The sequence below is a fragment of the Podarcis gaigeae genome (assembly GCF_964106915.1).
Source record: "Podarcis gaigeae genome assembly, chromosome: 3".
Classification (NCBI taxonomy): Eukaryota; Metazoa; Chordata; class Lepidosauria; order Squamata; family Lacertidae; genus Podarcis; species Podarcis gaigeae.
Window position 1 is genome coordinate 103569722 of NC_139680.1, and position 19982 is coordinate 103589703.

A 19982-nucleotide genomic window follows, 5' to 3' on the forward strand; every position below is an offset into this window, starting at 1 on the left:
TATGTAGAAAATAACTGAAATGCAGCATTTTAAAAAAGAAAAGAAAGTTTTTGGGTTTTCTCTTCTCCCAGAGCAACACTGCAAACTGAATAAAAATCACCTGGAAGAAGTTAAAACTATTAAGCGCAGCATCGTAAGAACCTCAGCAGCTTACTTGTTTTTTAAAAGTTTCTGCCCTCATGGGGCTCCTCAGGACAACTTGTTAATTTAGGTCATCCTGATTTGCTTATAATACAAAGCTTATTATAGTTGTTTTTATTGTATACTTATTCATACCCTCATATTCCCTGATGGCACTCAGGACGGCTTACAGATAAAAACAAGAGCTGCTAAAAACATAGAAAAAAACAATAATTAAAAAGCAATTAAACACTGAATGAATTAAATCTATCTATCTATCTATCTATCATCTATCTATCTAACTATCTATCTATCTATCTATCTATCTATCTATCTATCTATCATCTATCTATCTATCTCTATCATCTATCTATCTATCTATCTATCTATCTATCTATCTATCTATCTATCTATCTATCTATATCTATCTATCTATCTATCATCTATCTATCTATATCTATCTATCTATCATCTATCTATCATCATCTAATTATCAGCATCTATTAAAACCATACAAACAATTACAGTAGAAACTGCATGGCACCAACCCCCTCATTAAACATAGTCTTAATAGAATGTCTTCACCTGCTGGTAGGACAGCAAGGAGGCAGCCAGTCTAGCTTCTCTAGGGAGGAAGTTCCACAATCTGGGAGCTACCACCAAGAAGGCCCTCTCCCACATCCCTACCAAGTACGCTTGCGAGGGTGGTGGGACTGAGAGAAGGACCACTCCCAAAGATCTCAAAACCAGAGTAAGTTCTTATGAGGGGATACGGTCTTCCAGATAGCTTGGATCTAAGCCGTGTAAGTCATAACCAGAACTTCGAATTGTGCCTGGAAATAGGCCAGCAGCCGGTGGAGCTGTTGTAGCAAAGGGGTTTACACAATCATTAGACTATATCTGGTCTGAACATTTGTTCTGGCTTAAAACAGCAATTAGCATCCACCCCAATATGCTTGTGGGGTGGTTAAAAAGTCTTCCCACTAGCCATTCATCCATCCAAAATATTTTGATGCATTTTCCTAACAACTTTCCAAACCTCAAAAAGTCATTGTTGTTGTTTTTGTTGTTGTGTTCTTGCTGCAAGAGGGCAAAGGCTGGGGACTTATGGCCTGCTGTATCGGCCATTTCTGCTGGCACTAGGTGATTGACATCCATCAAAGTCCCTTGCACAGCCCCTTCCAAATGCCTGACAATCAGCCCTGTGCTCAGTTTTGCCCTAAATATAGCAGGTCCTTCTCTGCTAGCGTCTTTTGAGTCTCTGGATTTCCCTTCTTAAGTTAGCTCCATCTGTGCTTCCTCTCTCCCCATGGATTTCAGAGGAAAGTTAAGGCTTTTGTTGCCGTTGTCAGAAATCTGGGATTAGAGGAATTAAACTGAAGCTGCTATGAGGAATTTGTAACGACATATTTTTAAAAGGGTTTAAAATTGGTACGGTGTGTACTTTTAGCCCAAACGTTTCCAGAACAGGAATAACATTATCGGAGTTCTCTTGGAGTGGGTTGAATAAATCTTGTCATGCACTCATCGAAGTCCGCTGCCTGAGGTAAAGTGTGTGGCTGCTCGAGACGCGGTCTTCTTGGTAGCTGCACCTCTTGTTATATGTGAGAGACAGTCTGGTGTGGCAATTTGGCTGGGGAGATCCAGGTTCAAATCCTGTGCCCCCAGCCATGAAGCTCACTGGGCGACCTTGGGACAGCCACTGCCTTTCAGTGACGTCATGCATGCGACATTGCGAGGAGCCAGGGGGCAGAGACCACCCCACCAAATATTGAGGGGGGCCCAGCCACTTAAAAAAATATATTGGGGGGTGGCAAAACTGCCTCAGCCTTGGCCCGTAGGAGTTGGTGTGCCTGCTAGCTTTGTATGTGGTTTTTAAAAGAAAGAAAAAATCTAATACAATACCAATTTTGATTATTAAATTTGTATACCACCCTTCAAACGCAGATCTCAGGGTGGTTTACAACATAAGAAACGAGAGATTTCCATGGTACTATTATCTTCATGGGTCCATGCTAATTAGTGATAGAAAACGGTAGAGCCGATTTATTCAGACGACGCAGATCCCAAACTTGGAACCGCGCAGCTGAATTGAAGTTTATAGAGCAATAATGGTAGTCTCAATTGATTATGTAGGTTAATCTGTGTTTTGGGGAGAGGTGGAGATAAGAGGGGGTGGTTCTGCCTTTGGGAGAGGATTTGATAAAACTTTTTACGGCTCGCCCAACCACATCTAGAGGGGAAAGGCACTTTGCATATGTACAATCTGTACTAATGTGTTCAGTTCTTCATTTGAAAATGTCCAGGGAATGAAATGAATTGCTCTAAAAATATGCTTTATTGGTAACATGCTTTGACGTTAGACGAGAGAAAAGAACTTCATTTCTGATTCCTGAATTTGAAAACTAATCTCTTTGTGTATTCTGTTTTCAAGAGAAGGCTGCGAAGTGATATATCCCTTACAAGCTGCGAAAGGCAAAGTTCTCCTTCCTGAGAAGCAAATAGAATAGTAAGGGTTCCTGAGGGTCATCTAGTCCAACTCCTTGCAATCGCTGTTAAAGAATCCCCAACAAATGAAAATCCAACCTGTTTAAAAACCTCTAAGGAGAACCCACCACCTCCCGAGGGAGTCGGTCCCACTATCTAACCGTTCTTACCGTCAGAAAGTTCTTCTTGATGTTTCGTCAGAATCTCTTTCCTTGCATCTTGGAGGAGTCAGACCCAATGGGCCACCTGGCTTAGTATTGCCTACCGGAAGCTGTTCTCTAAGGTTTCAGGTAAGTGACTTTCCCAGGCCTCCCTGCATATGCCAGAGATCAACCCTAGGACCTTTCGCACGCAAAGGAAATGCTCTAGCACTGTATTATGGCCCTTCCCCGATAGAGACAACGCTTTAATTTCAACAAACAGACAGATTTGGGAACTAAAGGAATGTTGCAGATGAGGAGATGAACGGTGCTCTTTGCGTCTTGCCAAATAACACAGTGATTCCTGGTCGCTTTGTGGAAGCTGAGAGTTTCCACCCAACCAGACTTCCTTGGAGCCTCAAATAAAATATAACTTTATTCTTGACAGCAGGATCCACCTAGGAGGGGAAGGGTGGGTGGGGAGGAAGCAGAGAAAAGCAATACAGGACTGGTCTTATGGGTTTTTTTAAAAAAGTGAGGGACTCTTTATTGAGAGCAGCATATTATTTGTTTTTAAAAAAGAACACCTGTTGGCTGTTCTACCCCTCCGCTTAAGCAAACTGAAACTAAAAAAAGAAAAAAATGACTCTAGGCTGCAATTCCAGTAATAATATATATAAAAAAATTACTAAGGCTGAGAGGTGTCAACTTTTTAAAAAAAAAAAGTAAGAAAGAAAAGGAAAACAAACATTGCCCCAAATAATCATATAAAAAGGCGGCATTGGATAGTCAGGAAAGCTAGTGAAAAATCTCCTTCATATGCCAGGCACTTAAGTGTTCTTTGCTCTGTATTTTTGGATATGCAGGGAGGTGGCAGAAGGCCTGACAAGATGGACGACACGAGGAGAAGAGAGGTGGAAGGACTGCTTAATAAATATACAGGTTCCTCGCCGGATGAAAGAAAAGGACTGCGTGTGACGGGCAAGGAGGGGGTGTGTGTCTCCTTTCCAGTGTGGGCGGGACACCAGATTCTGTGCAAGGGGGAAGGGGGCAACCTCCCAAGAAAATGGCGGGGATAATATGGCCATACAAAAAGGCTGCTGGACCCTGTTCAGATAAGGCGTACAGCCCAGGGAGTGGGGCTGGGGCTGGTTGCCTTCCAAAGCCTCCTAGGTCAGCTCAACTGATATGGCAGAAGCTTGGGGAAGGAGGTGTTCGAAAATGACTGAAGCGCAGGGTTGGGAGTACTGTATTTTTTGCTCTATAAGACTCACTTTTTCCATCCTAAAAAGTAAGGGGAAATGTGTGTGCGTCTTATGGAGCGAATGCAGGCTGCACAGCTATCCCAGAAGCCACAACAGCAAGAGGGATTGCTGCTTTCACTGCGCAGCGATCCCTCTTGCTGTTCTGGCTTCTGGGATTCAGAATATTTTTTTTTCTTGTTTTCCTCCTCCAAAAACTAGGTGAGTCTCGTGGTCTGGTGCGAAAAATACGGTACCTGCTGCTGAACCCATTGCACTGAGAAATATAAATCAAGGAAGCAAGAAATGCCAAACCCACAAGGTGTACCAGGGCAGGCGTTGGGACACGGTTTTGCTGTAAATACAGAAGCCGACAGCCTCCCCCTGGGCGTTGCTCAGGGCTTACTTTAGACTTCTTCCCAGTGCTCCCCCCCTAAAAAAACCTTGTGGGCTGCACAGCAGCACAGAAAAGCCCCCAGCATGCTGCACTCTACCCCCCCCCCCAATGTTAAGACACTTTCTAGCTCCTGGAAGTAACCTGGGTGTGCTTTTCGCTAAAAGGATTCCCCAAAAGGGTTTTGTTCAAGGGGAGGGAGAAAAGGATAGATGTCCCAAGACAGAGGAATCACCACAGAGACTCTCTTTTTTTGTGACTGGCCCACGGTGGCTCCCAGATTCCCCTTCATTTCTGGGATGTCGCTGTTTCCAACTAGCCCTGTGGATTATCAGAGGTAGAACCTGGAGGAGCGCAGTCTGGTTGGGCGCAAGGGAACAGGGGTGTGTGGGCCTGGTAGAAAAAAAGAGGCCTTGAGGCCTTCGGGAGCGCTGCGTCTGTGACCCTCCGCGTGGGCGCTGCATGTAAAAATCCCATGGTCCCTTTGGGTTGCGACTCTTAGGTCCCGGTTTGAGGAGTCTGTAACAGTCAAAATGCCAAAAGCCAGGCTCCCGCTGTGTCCCAACCCCGGCCAGAGAGGGGCGGGCAGCACCTCCCTCCTCAGGCCTTGCTTTCGGACGGGCTCTCTCCCAGCATGTTGGCGATCTCGCTGAAAGACGGGCGGTCCTTTGGGCTGGGAGCCCAGCAGCGCTGCATCACCTTGTAGAGCTTAGAGGGACAGCCCTCTGGGTGGTGAAGCTTCATCTTCCCAGACTGTAAACCTAAAGAGAGAAGAAGAGGAGGCTGAGGACACAGGGGACGGCTGGCCCAGCCCTTAGCAAGGGGCACACACTATGGAAACTCAGCACTGAGACTCTTGTAAAGGTTGCAGTAATTTCAAAGAACTGCAGAGTGGTGCATACTCTGGTTATCTCCCGCTTGAACCACTGCAATGCTCTCTACAGGGGGCTACCTGGAAGCCAGAATCAATCCAGAATGTGACAGCCAGACTGGTGACTGGGAGTGGCCACCAAGACCACATAACACCGGTCCTGAAAGACCTACATTGGCTCCCAGTATGTTTCCGAGCACAATTCAAAGTGTTGGTGCTGACCTTTAAAGCCCTAAACGGCCTCGGCCCAGTATACCTGAAGGAGCGTCTCCACCCCCATCATCCAGCCTGAACACTGAGGTCTAGCGCTGAGGGCCTTTGGGCGGTTCCCTCACTGCGAGAAGTGAGGTCACAGGGAACCAGGCAGAGGGCCTTCTCGGTAGTGGCGCCTGCCCTGTGGAACACCCTCCCTTCAGATGTCCAGGAAATAAACAACTACAGTGGTACCTCGGGTTAAGAACTTCATTCGTTCTGGAGGTCCGTTCTTAACCTGAAACTGTTCTTAACCTGAGGTACCACTTTAGCTAATGGGACCTCCCGCGTGATTTCTGTTCTGATCCTGAAGCAAAGTTCTTAACCCGAGGTACTATTTCTGGGTTAGCGGAGTCTGAAGCATCTGTAACCTGAGGTACTACTGTATCTGACTTTTAGAAGACACCTGAAGGCAGCCCTGTTTAGGGAAGCTTTTAATGTCTGATGTTTTATCGTGTTTTTAATATTCTGTTGGAAGCGGGCCAGAGTGACTGGGGAAACCCAGCCAGATGGGCGGGCCATAAATAATAAATTATTATTATTATTTTTATTTTTATTATTATTATTATTATTATTATTATTAAGCCCAGGGAATAGGCAACAGTGGGGATCTACGTACCCGACAGCACCTCTTCATCCGCCAGCTTGGAATGGGGCATATCCCCCAGCGTGAATATTTCCCACATGACGACCCCAAAGGACCAGACGTCAGACTTGGTGGAGAACTCATCTTCCAAGACGGCTTCAGGGGGCATCCAGCGGAGAGGGATCCTGGCTTGGTGGTAGTGATAGTACTCGCTGCCCGTAGGGAAGCAAAAGGACAGGTCAGTTCTCTGGCCCCTAAAAAACCCCAAATGTGCTGCATTCAGACCAGCCAAGGGAGGTGCAGCTGTCTCTATTTACCTGCTGTAAACATCCTTGCTGAGGCTCAGGCTGGACACCTTCACCTGCCTTTGTGCGCTGACAAGGCAGTTCCGCGCTGCCAGGTCTTTGTGCACGAATCTGCTGTTGGACATGTGCTCCATCCCCAGAGCCACCTGGCAGCAGAAGGACACCTGTTTGGAAAAAGACCAGCTCTGTAAAAGCGTAATCAAGTCATATGGAATGCTTTATGCCAGAGGTTTTCAACCTTTTTGGGCCCACGGCACCCTTGACCAACTACAGTGGTACCTCGGGTTAAGAACTTAATTCGTTCTGGAGACCCGTTCTTAACCTGAAACTGTTCTTAACCTGAGGTACCACTTTAGCTAATGGGGCCTCCCGCCGCAGGAGCACGAATTCTGTTTTCATCTTGAAGCAAAGTTCTTAACCCGAGGTACTATTTCTGGGTTAGTGGGGTTGTAACCTGAAGTGTCTGTAACCTGAAGCGTCTGTAACCCGAGGTACCACTGTACATTCTTTCTGTGGCCACAACTGTGGGGCTCAGGAGTTGTCTAGTTCCGTCGCCCCTTGCTTGCAGCCTCTCGCCCTTTTTCGAACCCCCTCCCTCGGGGAGTGTTCCCTCAGCCTCCTCTCTCCTTCGCTCTCCTTGGGAGTCCTCTGGGCATCCGCAGCTGCCGCCTGTGGTCTCTGAGCTGCCAGAGAGAGGGGTGCCTCCTCACACTGCCCCACAGAGGCCTGGGGAGCACCCCCTGGCCAGCCCCAGAGGCATCGTTCGCCTGCGGAGCTTGTAGCCAGGGCTACTGCAACAAACAGCTGTGCAAGCCTTTGGGAGGAAGAGTTGTGAGAGGGCATCAGAGAAGGGAGGGAAGGAAAGAGGGACAGAGGCCAGTGTTGCATGTGGCACCCCTGGCCATCATTCAAGGCACCCCAGGGTGCCACAACACACCGGTTGAAAGCCACTGCTTTATTTGGGACAAAAATGGAAGCAAGAAGAATTACCAACGAAAGAAGAATGGCAAATGAAATTAATGGACTATGCAGAATTAAGATAAATTAACAGGAAGGATTCAAAACCTGTGGGACCAGAGATTCTTAGAAGACTGGAGTAAATATCTGAACTATTTGAAAAGCAATTGTAATAAGCAGATTACGCTAGTAGGACTGCAAGAAGTTCTGTAAGGAGGATAATATGAAATATTGCAAGGAAGATTATGAAGAGAATTATTAGTTAATGATAATTAAAAGTAATAGAGAAATTCAGAAATGCAGAATAAGTGATAAAGAACAGAAAATCTTCAGAGGTTGTTGACAGAAGTCTAAAACATTGTATAAGTTAAGAAGTTATGTTAAATGACTTATGTTAAACGACAGTGGAATTTGCTCCCAAGGAGTGTGGTGGAGTCTCCTTCGTTGGAGGTCTTTAAGCAGAGGCTTGACAACCATATGTCAGGAGTGCTCTGATGGTGTTTCCTGCTTGGCAGGGGGTTGGACTCGATGGCCCTTGTGGTCTCTTCCAACTCTATAATTCTATGACTGTTGGAAATGATATGTTAAAAAATTAATAAAAATGTATATAAAGAAAACACTGCTTTATGTGTTTTCTCATTGTAATGCTTTTATCTGGTTTTTTATAATAGTAGATTCTATTGTTGTAACCCACCCTGGGACCTTGGCGGTGAAGGGCAGTTGAGTAATTTCATTAATAAAATACACCTGGATTGGAAGGGGGATTTAAGGTTGTAGCCTATATGTCAGGCCAAGCATTTAGACCAATACCACTGAATTATATCATGGTTGGCCCCCAGGGAGCAGGCTGCGCCTTGTTCCCTCCTCCCTTGGCTGTCGGCTTATTCACATGCTGAAGCATAAAATTGCCTCAGGGAAATTGGTGTAAAGTTCCCCCAGGTGAAACTGGTGGCGCAAAGTTCTCACTTCACCTTCTGCTTGGTGCTGATGGGCTGCGGCTTGAGCTTCTCATCTTTAGTCCTGGAAATCCGGAGGAACTGCTTCAGATCTCCCTGCAAGGGGGAAAAAAAGGAAGCTGCTGTTTTCATAACTGCACGCACAAAGCACCGAAAGGCAGGAAGGACGACGGCAGGGATGGCCTCATCTGCCCAGGCAAAAGCGGCAGCATCTTCTCTGGTGCTACCAGGAGAGCACAAAACCAACCGAGTGTGTGAGTGAGAGAGATTCCTTCTGTGTGGCTGCAACTATCTCTGCTTCGCATGCAGGTGATCCCAGGTGTCAGCACCTGGCATCTCAAGTTAGGGCAGGAGAAGTCCTTTGCCAGAAAACCCAGAGAGATGATGCCAGTCCATGGAGACAGTGTTAAGATAAGATGGATCAATGGTCTGGGCTAAACATGGGATAAAATAGTGACCCATGTTTCTATAGTCATATATAATCTGGAATACCCCCTACAAACCCAAATATTATCTTCCATTAACATCATGGTATTCCTCCTCCTCCTCCTCTCATTTGCTTTGCAATCATTTATCTCACTGCTATATTCAGGAAACTTTCAAAAGTGGGTGAATGATTATATATACATTCCCTTCACTTACAAAGTAATATAGCCCTGTATAGAATCCAGACTCCCTTGTCACTCCATCCATTTCAGAGACTGAAATCTATGCAGTCACCTCCAATGCAAACAGCTGGTGTTTCTACATAAGCTGCTGGCGTTTGCCCCCCACTAGAAAACAGTTAAGGGCCACCCAATGTTCATCTGCCTCTCGAAGAGATGTCTAACAAGCAGGCATATCCTGCTTTATCCAAGACCTTCAATTGTCGGCAGTATCCTAGGAGCACCCCACAGTTTTCATTATGGCAATTCCCTTAGTCAACGGGCCTTTCAGCATCAGTCAAAGTATAATCTATTTATTTCAATTATAAAGGTAAAGGGACCCCTGACCGTTAGGTCCAGTCGTGGCCGACTCTGGGGTTGCGGCGCTCATCTCGCTTTATTGGCTGAGGGAGCCGGCGTACTGCTTCCGGGGCATGTGGTCAGCATGACTAAGCCACTTCTGGCGAACCAGAGCAGTGCACGGAAACACAGTTTAGCTTCCCGCTGGAGCAGTACCTATTTATCTACTTGCACTTTGACATGCTTTTGAACTGCTAGGTTGGCAGGAGCAGGGACCGAGCAACGGGAGCTCACCCCGTCGCGGGGATTCGAACCGCTGACCTCTGATCGGCAAGTCCTAGGCTCTGTGGTTTAACCCACAGCGCCACCCGCGTCCCTGAATTTTCAATTATACCACAAAGGAAATCAAGGCGTTGTACGTGGTTCACCTCCTGCAAGGCAGGTCGGCCTCAGTAAAACGCCTTTGGTAGGGGGAAAAGTTGGCCCAATTTCAAGGCCAGGCTACCTGCCATAACGCTCCTACAAAGATTTGACAGTCCCAGAGGGACTTCTTACCAGATCCACATATTCCAGAACCATATAGTGAGGCTCAGCTTCCCGGCAAAGGCCCAGCAACCGCACCACATTGTTGTGGTTCAGCTTGCCAAACATCTCGAACTCTCGCCTGAAGTCCAGCTGCAGCTGCTCATCCCTCGTTTGAAGGCTCTTGACCAAAACAAGCACTTCGGTTTCGTTGTCCTCGATGCCTTTTGCCTTGGCCAGGAAGACTTCTCCGAACTCGCCCTTCCCTGGAAGAAGAGGACAAGCTTTGCTGCTGTTCTCGTGGCAAGCGGGGAGATAAACCAACACAATGTACTGCACAAGACCTTCGTATGTCCTGCGCGGAATACCGTTGACCTATTTACCCATGGTCCCAAATAGCTACATGATACTTTACACCTATAGTGTGCGGTGTTAGTTAAGTGACGGAAAGCAAATGTCGAGTGGTCAAACTCTAGGGGAAATAGGTTGAGGTCACCAGCAAGCAAATGGAAAGCAGGATTGTTTGTCGGAATCTGCGTTCGATAGAATGACTCTTCCAGAATCGCCCTCCAACGATAATTAACGACCTGAGCCTCTGATAAGGCTCCAGGCATATCCCCCATTCAGCAGAGTTTCCAGCACAGGGAAGAGATGAGAAGTTTGGGCTACATTGCTAGGTTTTATTACTAAGCTACGCAGACAGAAAAGAAATACATCCTCTCTCTGTGAAAGCAGAGAGCAACTGAACAACAAAGGAACAGGAAAGTAGTAGCGTCACATCCATCTCCTGTCTGACTTCCAACAGCCTGGAATGTGTGGAATGCAAAACAGAGTCTTGTGACTCCAAAGCACTGCTCAGTGGCAAACAGAAACTAGCATTGTTGCTATGCAGCATTACCTAAGGTAGTGATTGTCTGCAAGTTAGTGCGGGGAAAGTGCATCTTATCGCTGGCGCTGTGCCTCTTGCTGACCGCGGAGCCGCTGCCAAGATTGGTCAGGGCCACTTCTTCCTGAATCTCAGCGGTGGTCTGCCCATTCTGCAGCAGAGTGCCCCCTGGAAAGAGAAACGGGCTTGTCAAAAAGGACCGCTTTTAAGAATTGGAACGCTTCCTGGGGATCGCGAACTCCGTGCTAACGAGCCTCCGGAAACAAAAGCATTGATTGCAAAGTGCATGCAAGGTGCATTTCAGGGGAGCCCAGTTCCCCCATAAAAGGAGGCCAGTCGCTGTTCTGCTGTGTGGCTGAAACACTGTGGGGTGAATGCAGAGGGGAACGAGAAGGCAAAAACTCCTCCCTGGCAGTGGTGTAGCGTGGGGGGTGCAGGGGGGGCCGGCCGCACCGGGCGCAACATCTAGGGGGGCGCGCTTGCGCTCGCAGCTCTCTGCCCCTACCTGGCTCACTCACTCTCTCTCACGGGTTAGGGGGCGCAAATTACTTGCCTTGCCCCGGGTGCTGACAACCCATGCTACGCCACTGCTCCCTGGATTCCCAAGGGCAGGGTGAGGAACCTTCAGCCCGCAAGCCAAATCTGGCCCTGGCTTGAGTCCCTATTTAGCCCTTAAAGCACCCCCAACCTGTCCCACACCTGATGTCATAGGTGACATCAGATGTAAGGCAGCAGGGATGTAGCCGTGCAACCGAGCTTCCTGTGGGGAAACTGAAGGCATGCAACTGATCCCCGCAGAAAGCAGCATTGCCAAGCACAGGGTTGGCAAAATGTGTTCCCAAGCACCCGACATCTAAAATGCTGACCTTTAGATGTCGGCCCAGTATACCTGAAGGAGCGTCTCCACCCCCATCATTCACTGAGGTCCAGTGCTGAGGGCCTTCTGGCGGTTCCCTCCCTGCGAGAAGTGAGGTTACAGGGAACCAGACAGAGGGCCTTCTTGGTAGTGGCGCCCGCCCTGTGGAACAACCTCCCATCAGATGTCAAGGAAATAAATAACTATCTGACTTTAGAAGACATCAGAAGGATGCCCTGTTTAGAGAAGTTGTTAATGTTTGATGTTTTTACTGTTATTATTAATATTCTGTTAGGAGCTGCCCGAGTGGCTGGGGAAACCTAGCCAGATGGGCAGGGTATTTTTATTTTTATGATTAGGATTATGATTACTATGATTATTGAAGCACTGTGCAAGGGACTTGGGCAGGTGTGTTGCTCCACTCACCTATCAAACCTATTCCACAAGACAGATCATGATCTGTGTCACACAGACACACCCCAGAAAACTTTGTTTTTGTAGCAAGGACCCAACACAAACAGCCTTCTAGAATTTGGGATCTATTTCAAGGCAGAAGAGTCCATTTTCCCTACTGAGTGGCTTGCCTTGGTCGCTAGAGGGCGATGCTGCCACAGAATTCAGAGGGGCCTGCTAAGTGCACAGAACTGGCTGCCCTCCAGCTCCTGCAATTTGATTAGCCCCTCTTGCTGTTTGGCCTATCACTCGAGGCTCCTGCTAGATACCCCTCGTGGTTATTTCATAACCCTCCAGTAGTCAAGATCAGAACTCATCACAGTCCCTCAGCAGTCAAAGCAGCAGGCAGGTCCCGCAGTCGGCAGTGAGGGATTAATGAGAGTATTCTGGGCAGCTCCTGCATTCTCAAGAGGAGCCCAGCAGATGAAGTTTGCCTTGCACAGAAAAGGCTGCGGCGACATTGTAAACATCTCAAAAGGCAGGAGAGAGCAATTTAGAAAGAGGCAGACAGTCCCCTCCCTGCACAGCTACATTATTTCCTGCAGGTTATTATCAGCGTTGGGAGGGAAAGTTACAAAAACCTACTAAAATCAGCACCAAGTAATTTAAAATCATGCCCTCTCTGAATAAAGCAAATTTATAGAAGTTCCTTCCAATCTTTTAAAAGTGTTTTGCTAAGTTTCTCTCCACAAAAGCGACAGAATAGCATGCTTCAGATCCTATTGATGCAAGTGTGAAGTTAGGAATATTTTTTGCCTCAATGTGCATTATTTTGAACTTATTTTGCTGCTTATTCACCTGATTCAGAGAGGTCCTTTTGGAGCTCTTCTCAATCTCCTTGAGTTTTCAGGATCCTGAATAATCTGGTCGCCTCCTCAGTGCCCATCCCTATCTCCAAATAACTTATTAACAAGGTAAGAAGCACACGTCCTCAGCCCCCCTCAATTGTGGGACTGTCAGTTTATTCCTATTCTTTGTTTCTTTAGTACGTTATTCATCCATAAGAGATCCTGCCCTTTTATCCCACAAGTTTACTTAGGAGCCTTCAGTGAGGCACATTTTGAAAGCCCGAATGTGCGACCAGATCACCTCTACCCACACGCTTGTTGACACTCTCAAAGAACTCTGAACCAGCTTTGCGGGACCTAATACTTCTTCTTCAGCAAGACTTCTATATTCTGTATCATTCCACCTTTAATACCACTTTCTCCCAATATACGGTACCCGGGACAGATGCTAAGTTGACTGCCTGTAATTTCCCATTAAAAAACAAACCCAACAACAAGTAGTGTTATCTACTTTCCAGGCAGATTTTGAGTACAAGTTATGGATTAAGTTAGGAGGTGAGAAATGTCACATCTGAGATCTTTCAAGAACTCCTGGAGATTATGTTAGTTTTTGTCTATAATCCCTAGACTGGCCTTCCAAGTCCTCTGTCCTCCAGGTGTTTTGCACTAAAACTCCCATAATCTACAACTGCTGGCTGGTGCTGGCTGGGAATTGTGGTGTCGAACATCCTTTGGACCATTCCCAAGTGAGGGAAGGCTCTGTCACAGTGTGATACCAACTCCACCTGGTATGCAGGCTGAGACCCTACCTGCCCACGGACTGTCTTGCCAGAGTGGTGCATGCTCTAGTTATCTCTCGCTTGGACTACTGTAATGTGCTCTACGTGGGGCCACCTTTGAAGGTGACCCGGAAACTGCAATTAATCCAGAATGCGGCAGCTAGACTGGTGACTGGGAGTGGCCGCCGGGACCACATAACACCGGTCCTGGGAGATCTGCATTGGCTCCCAGTACGTTTCCAAGCACAATTCAAAATGTTGGTGCTGACTTTTAAAGCCCTAAACGGCCTCGACCCAGTATACCTGAAGGAGCATCTCCACCCCCATTGTTCAGCCCGGACACTGAGGTCCAGCTCCGAGGGCCTTCTGGCGGTTCCCTCATCGCCTTGTGGAACGCCCTCCCATCAGATGTCAAGGAAATAAGCAGCTATCTTATTTTTAAAAGGCATCTGAAGGCAGCCCTGTTTAGGGAAGTTTTTAATATTTAATGCTGTATTGTTTTTAACACTCGATTGGGAGCCGCCCAGAGTGGCTGGGGAAACTCAGCCAGATGTGCAGGGTATGTATGTATGTATGTATAAATAAATAAATAATACTACATCAACTTGGACAGCTCTTCAGACTACCTTCCTGAAAAGGAACCATTGCAGGCCCAAGCATCTGTCCACAGCGAAGGTAAATAATTCATTCATCTTCTGAACCAGGAAGCCTAACCTGAATGTAGGCTACCCCATTCCTGGCTGGGATTCAAGTTCCAACATCTTACCGTTCAAGCACTCCATCTCTGGCTCCTCCCCCTCCGGCTGCTTCTTCAGCCTGTTCGCCTTCCTCCTCTTCTTGCAGTAAAACATGAGGCCCAGGACAATGATGATGTAGGCCACCGCAGCTCCAACCGACAGCCCGATGGTCTGGATCATCTTGTAGGGAGTGTTGCTGCTTGGTGCACCCTCCCTTTCTGTCACCGGTTTGTCTGGAAGCAAAAGGGAAGGCATGACATGAAACAGAGGCCTGCGATGCTGCCTCCACATCACAGCAGCCACATCTGGTCACCACATGCCACAGTACATACCGCAACCAAGCATGCTCTTAGCTTTTCTTTGCAATGTACAGAATTAGCTTGACGACCCTCCCTTCATCAGGACAGCTGTGCCAGCCTCTTGAGCAGGGTGAATGGTTCTTTTCAGATGTTGTTAGAACCAGTCTGCGTAGGGTATTTTGTGTCCAACGGTGGCTACCCCCTAGTGATGCTGTTAAGTGTCATAGTATGCAGACATGAGAATATTCTGCCCTTCTCCTCCTTTTCAACCACAAGTATGAAGAATATGTCTTGCAAAAAAACAGAGTCACTTTCTTGCACCCCAAACACATTTGCCTGACCACTCTGAAATGGACAATTATTTCATAAAATTTGTATGTTGTTTGTCTGTAATTTAAAACAACAACAACCCTCAGTGCAGTTTGCAAAGAGAATAAAACAATAGCATGGATTTTTTTTAAAAAAGTTCTAAAACATTGAAAACTAACTGAAATCATTGGCTTAGGATTTTATATAAGCTAAGTGATGTTTAACATGTACAATTTTGAATTGAAAAGATATAAGGATGTTAATGAACTAAGTTAGGTTTATAAGAATTAGGATTTGGAAAGCCGTTGTAAGGATATGCATGGAAATTCAACCAAGGGGAAGCGAGGAAGTCACTTAACAATGTTAATAACAATGTTCAATAAGGTTATGATTTATGTTTGTTTGTGTGTTTTGTTTGTTTATAATTTTGTGAAAATTAATAAAAAAGGGGGAAAAAACAAAAATAACTGAAATCAATGAATTTTTTTTTAAACCATATTAAAGCCTATGTCACTCACTCACTCAATCAAGATACTTTAGTAGGCATAGACATTTAAAACCTATGTCAACATTCCACACGTATATATAAATGGGTAGGCTTGCCTAAAGAAAGATGTTTTTAGCAGCCGCAGATTACAGTGAAAGGATCTTCCCAAGGTCAACAGGCACAACAAGATTGATTTCTTACAAATGTGCAGTGAGTAGTATGTGGCACGCCTTTAACAGTGCCAGTTCTGCAGAGTGAAGTGGCTGAGTGGGAATATTATGCGAACGTCCCTTACCCACGACGTGGAGGAAAGCTTCGTGATGCTTGATGTTGCAGCTGTTTCCGGCGATGCACGTGTACTTGCCGGAATCCTCACTGGTGACATCATAGATTACCAGAGAGTTGTTAGACATAATTTGGACCCTGCAAAAGGAAGCGGACGAGAAGGGGGGGCAGTAAGCAGAACCACCCTAGGTAGCTCCAGAGAATGGTTCTATGCAAACAGAATACACCTGCACCATGGAACGGCATCTTTAGGGGAGCAGCTCTAGTAAACTAAAAGCCAACCACCTACTACTAGCATTATTATGTATTCTTGTTGTTGTTGTTGTTATAGTAGCAATAATAATAATAATAATAATAATAATAATAATAATAATAATACAGTCGTACCTTGGTTTTCAAACAGCTTAGTTCTTGAATGTTTTGGCTCCCAAATGCCGCAAACTGGGAAGTGACTGTTCCGGTTTGCGAACTATTTTTGGATGCCGAACATTCGACGAGGCTTCTGTGGCTTCTGATTGGCTGCAGGAACCTCCTGCAGCCAATCAGAAGCCGCGTTTGGTTTCCAAACAGTTTGGAAGTCAAACGGACTTCCGGAACAGATTCCGTTCGACTTCCAAGGTACGACTGTTATGCAATTTATATACTGCCCTTTTCCTGAAGATCCCAGGGCAGTTATAACATCAAAAACATAATTGACATAGAATAATAATAATAATAATAATAATAATAATAATAATAATGAAAATCATAATGACAGTCCACTCATATTGCAAAGCCCAAAGACCTGGGTAAAGAAGAATGTTTTCACCAGGCGCCTAAAGACATACAATCATAGGATTGTAGAGTTGGAAGGGAACCCAAGGGTCACTGAGTTCATCCCCCTGCAAGACAAGAATCTTTTGCCCAACACAGGGCTTGAACCCACAAACCCGAGTTTAAGAGATTATTCCAGGCATTGTCCACCCAAGGAGGCTGCATAAAAGAGCCAGTGGAGAGGTATTACTGGTAAGGGGGGGTGTAGCCTGGGGAGTGACAAGGGCCAAATTTGACCCCTGGGGTTTCCAGCAGATCAAGTCCACTGGTGCACCCTGACCTCCACCTCCTACCCTACAAAGCTTTGGGCCAAGCCTTTCCCCACTCTGCTACCAGCGATCCTTTTGAGCAAGAGTGTGCTTCCACTCTGGGTGCTTCCACCTACCTTCCACTGCAACAGTGATGTACTGCTTTGAGGCACGCTCTTGTTAAGAGTCTGCCTGGCTTTTTAATCAACCCTAAACGCTGGTTCTTGCCGCATGCCCTTCAGAGCAAAAGGGATGATCCCTTAATTGCCTGCCTATTGTGTTCGCTCCGGCTGTGCGGGAACCAGAGAGAGCTGCGCCATGGGCTAGGGAGTGCCATGCTCTTCCCACGCACATATACAAAAGGAGAAGGTTGTGGAGAAGTGCAGCCAGAGGACTCAAGAGGCCTGGAGGTGACCCCTATCTTGCAGAAGAGAGCCTCCCTCTCCGTAAAAACACAGCAGGCAAGGGACTTGGTGAACCATCAAGACACAGGCTTCTGATGCGGTTTAGTACGGCAACACGGTTGGGTCAACTAAGCTACAGTTACTGCAAAAATGCTTCTCTTCAGCAGCAGAACTTGAAATTCAAGTTGACAAGGCCCTGCTATAAAGCAACGGGTGAATGCAAGAGGCTTATTGCAGGAGGCGACGGAGGAACAAGTTAAGGGCTGTATACAACTAAATCATACTCTGCAGCCAGGGTGGTGCAGCGGTTAAGAGGCCTGGACCAGGACCTGGGAGACCAGAGTTCAAATCCCCACTCGGGCATGAAGTTTGCTGGGTGATCCTGGGCCAGTCCCTTAACTCTCGAGCCTAACCTACCTCGCAAGGTTGTTGCTGTTGTGAGGATATAATGGGGAGACGTATGGTCACCACCTAAAGCTTCTTGGGATAAAGGCAGGATATAAAGAAAGAGCAGACTCGGAGAAATCAACAGACACAAGTAACTTGGACATCCATTGGGTTGAATCCAATGCTAAGCACCAGGACTTCCCTTCATTCTCCTCTCCCCATGTACCCCCCAAAAGAAAAGCCTGTGCAGCAGATCTTGGGGGGCTTCAGAAGGGAGAAGTTCCACCATCCAAGCAGAAGTCTGTTGCGTAAGCAGGACGGCAGCACTTGGTGAGTGCAAGGGTGCCTTTCCCCAATAGGGGTATTGAGAATTTTTTGGACCATTACCTGGGCCCGAATTTGTCAACTTCCAGAATCCTGTCCTTCCCTTTCCACTGGATTTGTGGCGCCGGGTCGCCTTCGGCTTGGCACTGGAACATGGCTGTGTGTCCCGGGTAGACGGTTGTGTCTTCTGGCTTCAGCTTAAAGCTTATGAAAACTAAAAATAAGGAAGAAACTTCACATTGTTTGGCGGCTGTTTTTCATATCATTGTATGAGTTTTGGTGCATTAGGGTTCGCCACTTTTTTCTTTCCCAGAAGAAAAGGCAGGACTGAAAGACAGCTGCACCCAGGTGCAGACATTATGTCTGAGAGCATGTTGGAAATCGATATGGATGGCAACCATCAGTTCTGAGAGCCACTCTCCCCAGAAGTCGCAGTATCCCACTGACGACTAAGCCACTTATTTAAATGTCTATATACGGGATGTGGGTGGCGCTGTGGGTTAAACCACAGAGCCTCAGACTTGCCAATCAGAAGGTTGGTGGTTCAAATCCCCATGACGGGGTGAGCTCCCGTTGCTCGGTCCCTGCTCCTGCCAACCTAGCAGTTCGAAAGCACGTCAAAGTGCAAGTAGATAAATAGGTACTGCTCCGGCGGGAAGGTAAACAGTGTTTCTGTGCACTGCAACCCTTTACCTTTATACTGCTTTTTCCAGTTGCTGAAAAAGGCTGTGCTATGGGGGGGGGGGGTGCGCGCACGCGTGCGTTATGATTTGCAATATATTACCAGGTCAAAAATTATGAAACCGACATCATGATATGGACTTCAAACCAGTTTGGGATGATATATCACCCAGCCCTACTACAGCGGCAAAAATCACCCAGCCGTACTACAGCAGTCCAAAAATGGAAAGAAGTCCCGACGAAAGAATGGATACAAAAACTTATGGAATATGCAGAAATGGCGAAACTTACCAGAAAAATAAGAAATCAAGATAACTTTTTATAAAAAACTATACAACTTTTAACAAAACTTTTTATAAAGAATGGAATTGGTTTATTGAATATTTACAAAGAAACTGTGGCAGGACTACAGTCGTACCTCGGCTCCCGAATGCCTTGGGAGTCAAACGTTCCAGCTCCCGAAAACTAGAAGTGATTGTTCTGGTTTTTGAACTTTCTTTTGGAAGCCGAATGTCTGACGGGGCTTCTGCAGCTTCCAACTGATTGGAAGCTCCTGCAGCCAATCAGAAGCCACGCTTTGGTTTCTGAACATAAGTCGAACGGACTTCCAGAACGGATTCCGTTCGAATTCCAAGGTACAACTGTATTGTAATAACCTGCAGTTTTATAAGAGTATACATTTAAAGTAGATGAACAAATGATTAAATTAATATGGAATATGCAGAAAATATTAAAAAATAAATTTAAGGAACCTCAAAAAGAGGGGGTAGGAAGTCAAGTTTTGAAATGTTAAAATGATTGCAAAATTATTGAAATGTATAAAATTGAAAATCATAAGAGAAACCTGTGACACCACCCAATACCTCCACATAGTTCCATCCATATTTCTGATATTACGATTTATCAGTACATCGCAATATCTAGCTGGTGATATATCAAAATGTTGAAAACCAAATACAGTGGTACCTAAGGATAAGTACTTAATTTGTTCCGGAGGTGCATTCTTAACCTTAAACTGTTCTTAACCTGAAGCACCACTTTAGCTAATGGGGCCTCCTGCTGCCGCTACGCCGCTGGAGCACAATTTCTGTTCTCATCCTGAAGCAAATTTCTTAACCTGAAGCACTATTTCTGGGTTAGCGGAGTCTGTAACCTGAAGCTTATGTAACCTGAAGCATATGTAACCTGAGGTACCACTGTATTGCCCAGCCTTTGTGTCTGTCTGTCTGTCTGCCCCCCCCTCTCTCTCTCTCACACACACACAAAAACAGCATTACAAGGCTCACAGAAGCACAGAATTGTAGAGTTGGAAGGGACGGCAAGGGTCCTCTATTCCAACCCCTGCAATGAAGGAATCTTTAGCCCAATGTGGGGCTCAAACCCACGACCCCGAGATCAAGAGTTTTATGCTCTACTGACTGAGCTATCAGGTGGGCAGTGTGTCTAGAGCCATGAACAGGAGCCCACCTCT

General features: G+C 46.4%; 1 protein-coding gene across 1 annotated transcript in view; it reads right to left on the bottom strand.

The window, feature by feature from the left end:
* Window positions 1-3268: 3268 nt before the first annotated feature.
* The window catches only part of PTK7 (protein tyrosine kinase 7 (inactive)), a 101164-nt gene continuing 84450 nt past the window's right edge, over window positions 3269-19982 (bottom strand). The window contains exons 12-21 of the mRNA XM_083733140.1: window positions 17894-18044; window positions 15665-15792; window positions 14304-14507; window positions 10674-10829; window positions 9809-10041; window positions 8325-8405; window positions 6409-6560; window positions 6125-6303; window positions 4246-5143; window positions 3269-3994 (exon numbers count right to left, since the gene is read on the bottom strand). Coding sequence (XP_083589266.1) covers window positions 4983-5143; window positions 6125-6303; window positions 6409-6560; window positions 8325-8405; window positions 9809-10041; window positions 10674-10829; window positions 14304-14507; window positions 15665-15792; window positions 17894-18044 — 1445 coding nt within the window. The 3' untranslated portion in view covers window positions 3269-3994; window positions 4246-4982. The remainder of the gene's footprint in view (window positions 3995-4245; window positions 5144-6124; window positions 6304-6408; window positions 6561-8324; window positions 8406-9808; window positions 10042-10673; window positions 10830-14303; window positions 14508-15664; window positions 15793-17893; window positions 18045-19982) is intronic.